The sequence below is a fragment of the Carassius carassius genome, chromosome 49 (genome assembly GCF_963082965.1).
Source record: "Carassius carassius chromosome 49, fCarCar2.1, whole genome shotgun sequence".
In the NCBI taxonomy this organism is placed as follows: domain Eukaryota; kingdom Metazoa; phylum Chordata; class Actinopteri; order Cypriniformes; family Cyprinidae; genus Carassius; species Carassius carassius.
In genome coordinates this window covers 20,205,476-20,213,523 of record NC_081803.1, presented here as the reverse complement: position 1 = coordinate 20,213,523, position 8,048 = coordinate 20,205,476, and the positions used below count along the sequence as shown (strand labels likewise).

Here is an 8,048-nt window from a genome sequence, read left to right as displayed (position 1 = left end):
TACCCCATAAATTAATTATTAGACCTTTTGTAAGGTCCTTTAATGTGTTTCCATTATTAAGAAAAAATATATATGATTTATATTATTATTATTCTTACTGACCCTATAGAAACAAGCGGTTAAAATAAAATAAACAAAAAAATTGCATAGAATTGAAATGAAAACGTAAAAATGTACTACCATGCAACCACCAAATCAGATTTTCGATAGCTATTTTATTTTAGTATTTTATTATTACTATTATTATTATTATTTTAAGTAACACTAAAGCAGGAAGTGTGAGTCGCCTAACAGCCCCATCTTCCGGTCAATATGAACACAACTTCCAAACATCATTGGTTATTTAAATGCTCACATGGTTTCCTCCCGTGAATGAGACAAAAGTGAAACATGGCGGCGTGAAACTGTAGAAACTAGCTCGGATGGAGAAGTGTTAATTAAAATTACTCGAAAGTTTCTTGTTTTTTTGTCCATCGTGAACACGGATCTGTTTGTGAATGTCCTCGTTTAGAAGCACAGAAGTGTAGAGGAGAAAAAACACTGGACTGGACCATCGGCTCAAAACAATACGGCTCGGAGAGAGAGAGAGTGGACTGAAATGAACGGGGTAGGTTAACGTTACACGGCGTTTCCTCGCAGATGAGGATGATCTGATCGCAGACAGTGATTGGATGCGTCTGTAAACTGCTCTTATCCTCAACTCTCCATCTGAAACACACCAGCTGGACCGACTGCCTCGGGTCTCTGTTTGATCAGTTCTATGAATGGATGTGGCTTTGTGTGTGTGTGTTCGGTGTGATGTGTGATATGTGATATGTGTGTGTTCGGACACTTGATTGTGACGTTTAAAGCAGATCAAAGAACAATAGCGCTGCGGTGCACAACATTATAAACCGCGCGAGCGCAGCTGCTACAGGCCCAGTGTGGGCGTGTTCAGAAACTGTCAATACCATGGTAAAGTTACACCACTATAATTACGTTATGCAGTCTACGATCGACTCCGATAGTCTTCATTTGAAAATCATTATGTGGTTAGTTGCCTTCAATTCAATATTTTTATTCTATTGCTTTTCACAATTATTTATATGAAAGCATTAGACTCATTAGAAAGAATCATATTGAGAAAGTTGTTTAATGCCACTTACAAGGAATTTTGCTTGGTAAATTAATTTCTCAGTGCACACATACAAATATATATATACATATAGGTGTGTGTTAGAGACCCTGGACCTCAAAACCAGCCATAAGGGTCAGTTTCTTGAAATTGAAAGCTGAACAAATAAGCTTTCCATTGATGTATGGTTTATTAGGATCGGACAATATTTGGCCAAGGTACAACTATTTGAAAATCTGGAATCTGAGGGTGCTAAAAAAAAATCTACTTTAAAGTTGCCCAAATTAAGTTCTTAGCAATGCATATTACTAGTCAAAAATTATGTTTAGATATTTACGGTAGGAAATTTACAAAATATTTTCATGGAACATGATCTTTACTCAGTATCCTAATGAATTTTGGCATAAAAGAGAAATCGATAATTTTTGACCCATATATATATATATATATATATATATACATATATATATATATATATACATATATATATATATATATATATATATATATATATATATATATATACATATATATATATATATACATATATATATATACATACATATATATATATACACATATATATATATATATACACATATATATATATATATATATATATATATATATATATATATACACACATATATATATATATATATACATATATATATATATATACATATATATACATATATACATATATATACATATATACATATATATACATATATACATATGTATATATATATATATACATATATATATATATATATATATATATATATATATATATATATATATATATATAAACTGAAATAAAATATAAAAAACATAATCTATTATTTTTCTCATATTTGTTTAGTTTAAATTTATTTACCAAAACATCTAAAACTAATTAAACAACAACAAAAAAAAATTCACAACAAAATTACTAAATAGGCAAACTAAAATGAAAATGGCAACAGAAAATATAAAAATAATTATTTATTACCAAAAGTGTAATATTGTAATCACTGCTACTGTTTTAAATGGGAAAATTACAGTTGATTCAGCTTATAATTAATTTAATTCAAATTGTAAACCATTTACACTAAATGTAGGATTTAAAAAATAAATAAATAAATAATATACACCATGTGTGCAATTCCATTTATTGTTTTTTTTTAATCTTTTTTTTTCTTTATAACAGTGTGTAAATTATGACTACAAAATGTTCTTTGTCATGTCTGGTATCTGAATTGAATACCTAATACAAGACCACATTTTACTCCATTGTATATTAATTATTTTATGCCCAATAAAGTAAATTTTGATGTATGCCACTACTTTATGCTTAGATGCATAGAAAGCTCAAGTCAGTTGGCACCTCCTTTCTAAATCTCACTGTTTTGCAGGACATCATATGCAACGGACACTCGCCATTTCACCGTCTCTTACAGCACAGCAGCTCCAAATCACAGCATCATGAAGCCATCGCTGTCAAACTCATCCAGGACGGGAAAACTTCACGATTGTTCTGCACGCAAAATGAGCCACAGAAGCATGGAGATTGTAAGGATGAAGGAAATTAATGCATTATCTCTCTCTCGACACTGTTCACAAATTCACTGCATTTGTTGCAAGTCATTGATTTGTGTCTACTACAGCCAGGAGAGGCAGTGCTGTGAATGGTGAGTTCATCCTCCCAAAAATGGCTGTGAATGAAGAGCTGCAGCACTCCGTGCACAGAGCTGAGGAGAAAACACATCAGCTGCATTGCACTGCGTCATACATCCACGCCAGCAGTGACATCACTTCCCCCAGTCAAAGGAAACCAGCCCGTCGCAAAGTTAAAGTAAAGAAAGCCACACAGAGAATGTAAGCCACATGATGTACTTGCTTAAAAATCGAAGGAATTAATTTTTTTTTATTTTGTTCAGAAACAAGACGGGCAGCTTTGTTGTCTAGCTTTTTGTAATGATGATTTAATTTCTAGAATTGTAATTATTGTAAGACTGCTTTAGTAATAAGTACATTTTTAACCCTCTTTATATGTGTGTATATGTGTGTGTGTGTATATATATATATATATATATATATATATATATATATATATATATATATATATATATATATATATATATATATATATATATATATATATATATATATATATATATATATATATATATATAACAAAACTGTTAACAATGTAATTATTAAATATTATAATTTTTATTCCTTTTTAAATATTTTACAAAAATACTTTAGTCTAACTATAATATCATTAACTGAAACATTACAAAAATATTTTCGTTACTTGAAATAAAATAAACATTACCATAAAATAAAATATAGAAAAAAATTTAAGCTATTCCTCATTCTCTCATTTATAAAATAAAACCTAAACGTAAACTATACACTCGTATGTAAAAACAATAAAATACTTAAAATGTTAAACAGACATTATAAAAATCTAGTTCAAAATTTATTTATATTTTAGTATAATTGATAATAGTATATCAGTGATATAAAAATATAATATTATATAATGTTTTATATATACATTTTATTATTGCATATTGTTAATTAACATTATTATTATCTACATAGTTTTTTTTGTTTTTTTTACTGTATTATGAACAGTATTTCTTTCATTGACGTTTTTTTGGATTACTAATCATTTTTGCCTTGCAGTGCTGATACCAAGAGCACTCTAAGCCGAAAGGTTACAGATTATTTCCCCATCAGACGAAGCTCCAGAAAAAGCAAAAGTGAACTGAAGGTAGTGCTCAGATTTAGTTTTTTTCATAGGCGTTATTTCAGCTGAAGTTAAAATATTAATGCATATGCCTGTTTTCTGTCACCAGTGTGAAGAGAAGAGGCACATAGACATGCTGATCACAAACGGGATTGAGAATGGAATGATGGTAATTTTGGGCATGATGAATTCAGTTTCATGATGAACTCTGCTGGATGGACACAAGCTTACCTTCATGTTGTTTTGACAGGTCAGATACATTGAAGGAAAGGGCAGGGGAGTTTTTGCCACACAGAAGTTCCAGAAAGGTCAGTATGTAGTGGAGTATCATGGAGATCTGCTGCAGATAACGGACGCCAAAAAAAGGGAGGCTTTATACGCACAAGATCCAACCACTGGCTGCTACATGTATTACTTCCAGTATCTCAGCAAAACATATTGGTAGGTCCAAGCATCACACCCACTGGAATAAAAAATGTAAATAAATAAAAATCTGTGAAATATAGTAAAAAAAAAAACATACAAAAAATACATATAAAATATAAAGTAAAAAAAAAAACATTTCATTAACTGATATGTTAACTTACCAACTATAATAAGGTAGTAAAATCTGGTTTGTACCTTTATAATATACTGACAACCTCCATATAAATTAACTTTGATTCATTGTCACCTTCTCATCACAAATAGCTTTTCCACAAGCTGATTTAAATACTATAGAAAGTGAACGTGTCATACACAAAAACAAAACACGGTCATGGAAAAAAAAACACATGACACTAAAATAATACAATTAACAGTAATTTAACAAAACCCTAATGTACATAACTGATAAGAAAAACCAACAATTGTAAAATCTCACAGGGAATTCTGGGAATGCAATTTATTGATTTCACTATCAGTTTGAAGATAACTTGTTCATTTTTACTTCATAAAACTGTAAATAACCGTATTTTACTGTAAAATGTCAACTGTACTGTAAACTTACTATTAACCAATTATTTCTTTACTGTAGAATTACTACGGTCTTTTATCGTTAAAATTACAAAAAAACATTTTACAGTGCATTTTACAGTTGTTATATCTAGTTTTTTCTTGAATTTATTCAAAGGGAATTGTTGTAAACTGTCCTAAAGGCTAAATTAAAACCGTTTGCAATACATTTTTACTTTTCACACTCATGCCATCCAAGATTTAGATGAGTTTGTTTCTTCATGTGAACAGATTTGGAGAAATGTAGCATTACATCACTTGTGAATGGGTGCCGTCAGAAAGAGAGTCCAAACAGCTGATAAAAACATCACAATAATCCACAAGTAAATCCACAGCACTCCACTCCATCAAAAGAAGAGATGAAGTGCATTATTAAGACATTTTAAACTTCAAACCGTTGTTTGGACTCTCATTCTGATGGCACCCATTCACTGCAGAGGATCCATTGGTGAACAAATGATGTAATGCTCATTTCTCCAAATCTGTTCTGATGAAGAAACAAACTTATCTAAATATAGGATGGACGGAGTGTAAGCAAATTGTCAGAAATTGGAATATCATTTTAATTAACAGTGAAACCTTTTAAACGCTGTCTGAAATCTAGCACATTTCTTCTCCGACAGTGTGGACGCTACGAAAGAGTCAGATCGATTGGGAAGGCTCATCAACCACAGTAAAAATGGCAATTGTCAAACCAAACTCCATGATATTAATGGAATACCTCACCTTATCCTCGTGGCCTCCAGAGACATCCAGGAAGGAGAAGAACTTCTTTATGACTATGGCGACCGCAGTAAAGCTTCGATAGAAGCTCATCCATGGCTAAAACATTAATGTACTGAGGAGGGAAAGACACCTTGTTTCTTAACTAGACAGTTTTTAATGTAATCATTGCCTTAGTAAACAGAATGTTTGGGGCTAGTAAGTGTATGGGTTTGTCACACAGTGACTTACATGTCTAACACGTTAGATTGCGGTACATATTCGACGTGTCCTACTTTTAAGATATTTATCCTGCTCTAACATGCTAGTTTCGGCACATTTCTTTTTGTATATTTTATATATTGGTAGATCAGTGCTTCCAAAGCATGCAGTTATAGTCCAACTTTCTGCATTTTTATAAGAGTTTTCTTAATCTAATCTAAGGTAGTTAGAGGCTTAGCAATAATTATTTATGATGCCCAAACGTTTATGTTTGAAGCAGAAAGCCGATGCTAAAAGGAGCGACATTTTAAAAGGTTCAGAAAACTGGAATGTGAAACCAAACTTTGATATCATTTGAAATGTTACTGTTGTACAATGCTGAGTGTGTCGTGATTTACTTGAACAAAGCAGTACATGTTACACAAAACTGAGTGTTGATGACCAAAAGCTGACTGAGATGTTCCAATCAATCTGTATGAGATGGTAGATACATTGTTTAAATAAATGATTTTATGCAATGCTTTGCCTCTGTCATTGTATACACAGTGATGGCCAAAGGTCTGGAGAAAACGTATATTGATGCTTATATGATGTGTGTGTGTGTGTGATGTGATATATATAATAGATATCTATGATTTGTCATAAATTTGCTCATTTAATTAGTGGCCTAATTAAAGAGCAGAATGTTTCAGAATAAATCTCAATTTCACATCAAGTTCTTAAAATTTGTATTTTACTCCCAAATGTTCTTTTTATAATATTTTTAAATAGACTATTTTAACGTGTGTGTGTGACGCAATGGATTGCGCGGAAAACCTGATGACGTCAGAGACGCGCACGGCCCGTTTACAGCTCAGCCAGAGTTTCCACGCGGACAATTTGACGACGCAAACAAGGTTTGTTTTCATATATTGTTGTACTATGGAAATTATATGCCTGAGATTATTAAAGATTAAAAAAATAAAAGCAACAGAAAATGCATCAAAAGGATATGACTATGAGTTGTAAACTAAAATTGTACAGCACGTTATTTTTTAATGATTGCTAAACCAGGTATAAACGGTCAGATGATCCTGTTTCAACTAAAGCACGATGTGTTTTATGTCTTATATATTGTTTAATTTTATATAAGTCTTTTTTAACTATTTCTTTAGGAACTTTATTTCACATGCACAAAATAAAATCATACATCATATATATTTATTTATTTTATAAGTCGATTTTTAGTTAAGTGTTTGTTAAGGAACTGGATTTCACATGCACAAAATAAAATTATATATATATATATATATATATATATATATATATATATATATATACATATTAGTACTTGGAACATATTAGAACTGGATTTCACATTAAAATCATATACATTTTATATATTTATTTTTATAGTACTCATCTTTTTTTAGTTAACGTTCTTCAGGAAATTATAATCAACTAAAAAACTATTTTGCATGAGTTCTTGCAAAAAATATTGTACAATGTAATTTACAAACTTTTTAAGGATTATTCTAATTTTGAGTAAGATATTTCCTTAGGAACTTGATTGCATGCATTTATTGCATAACTTATTTTAAATTGTAATCTAGAAACCTTTAAATACAAAAATTATCATAGTTTTTAATTAGATGTTACATTTTTATTAGAAACTGTATTTTGAATTAATTATTGCATGAATTCTAAAATGTAATCTATAAATTCTGACCTCTGTCAGATGATGAGCAAGTGGAGTCCTGTGGCGAAGGTTTACGACCCTCTCAAAGTGGGCAGCATCGATGGCACAGATATGGAGCCCCACGACAAAGCCGTCCATGATGGCCGCTACCAGCCTAACAAGGGTGTGACCAGTGACCCCGACCTAACCTTGTTCGTGGCACACCTGAATCCACTGATGTCTGAGGACAAGCTCCAGGAAGTCTTTTCCAAGTTTGGAGACATCCGCAGGGTACATCTGGTCCGGGTTTCTCCAAGCGTTACACTTTCGTTGAATACAAAGAGGAGCGTTCGGTGAGAAGAGCCTGGAGAGATACCAGCAAGCTGCTGGTGGACCAATACGAGCTCTTCGTGGACTTCGAACAAGAGCGGACGCTCCAAGGCTAGATTCCACGGCGACTCAGAAGAGAAAGGAGACTGGAAACACCAGCGGGACCGAAGCGGAGAGAGAGACTTCAACAGAAGGGAAGACAGACGATACAGAGTCTCTTACAGAGACAGAGAATGAAGCTTAGCATACAATACTTTCTTTTCTTATTCTATATTTTTTCACACTAA

The 8,048-nt window shown here is 31.8% G+C and overlaps 1 protein-coding gene and 1 pseudogene across 1 annotated transcript; both read left to right on the top strand.

Moving 5' to 3' along the window:
- Positions 1 to 348: 348 nt before the first annotated feature.
- On the top strand, positions 349 to 6,292 carry LOC132132506 (N-lysine methyltransferase KMT5A-A-like). Its single transcript, XM_059544905.1, has 7 exons — positions 349 to 607; positions 2,512 to 2,668; positions 2,764 to 2,974; positions 3,794 to 3,881; positions 3,967 to 4,026; positions 4,108 to 4,298; positions 5,474 to 6,292. Exons 1-7 carry the CDS (start codon positions 599 to 601, stop codon positions 5,682 to 5,684), a joined length of 927 nt encoding a protein of 308 aa, XP_059400888.1. The 5' UTR covers positions 349 to 598; the 3' UTR covers positions 5,685 to 6,292.
- Positions 6,293 to 7,494: 1,202 nt separating this feature from the next.
- LOC132132831 (U11/U12 small nuclear ribonucleoprotein 35 kDa protein-like) lies at positions 7,495 to 8,048 on the top strand (annotated as a pseudogene).

Excerpts from the sequence above, each read along its gene's own strand:
- LOC132132506 (XM_059544905.1), top strand. Across the intron at positions 4,027-4,107 it reads GGATTGAGAATGGAATGATG|GTCAGATACATTGAAGGAAA; the intron begins GTAATTTTGGGC and ends TTGTTTTGACAG. Across the intron at positions 4,299-5,473 it reads TATCTCAGCAAAACATATTG|TGTGGACGCTACGAAAGAGT; the intron begins GTAGGTCCAAGC and ends CTTCTCCGACAG.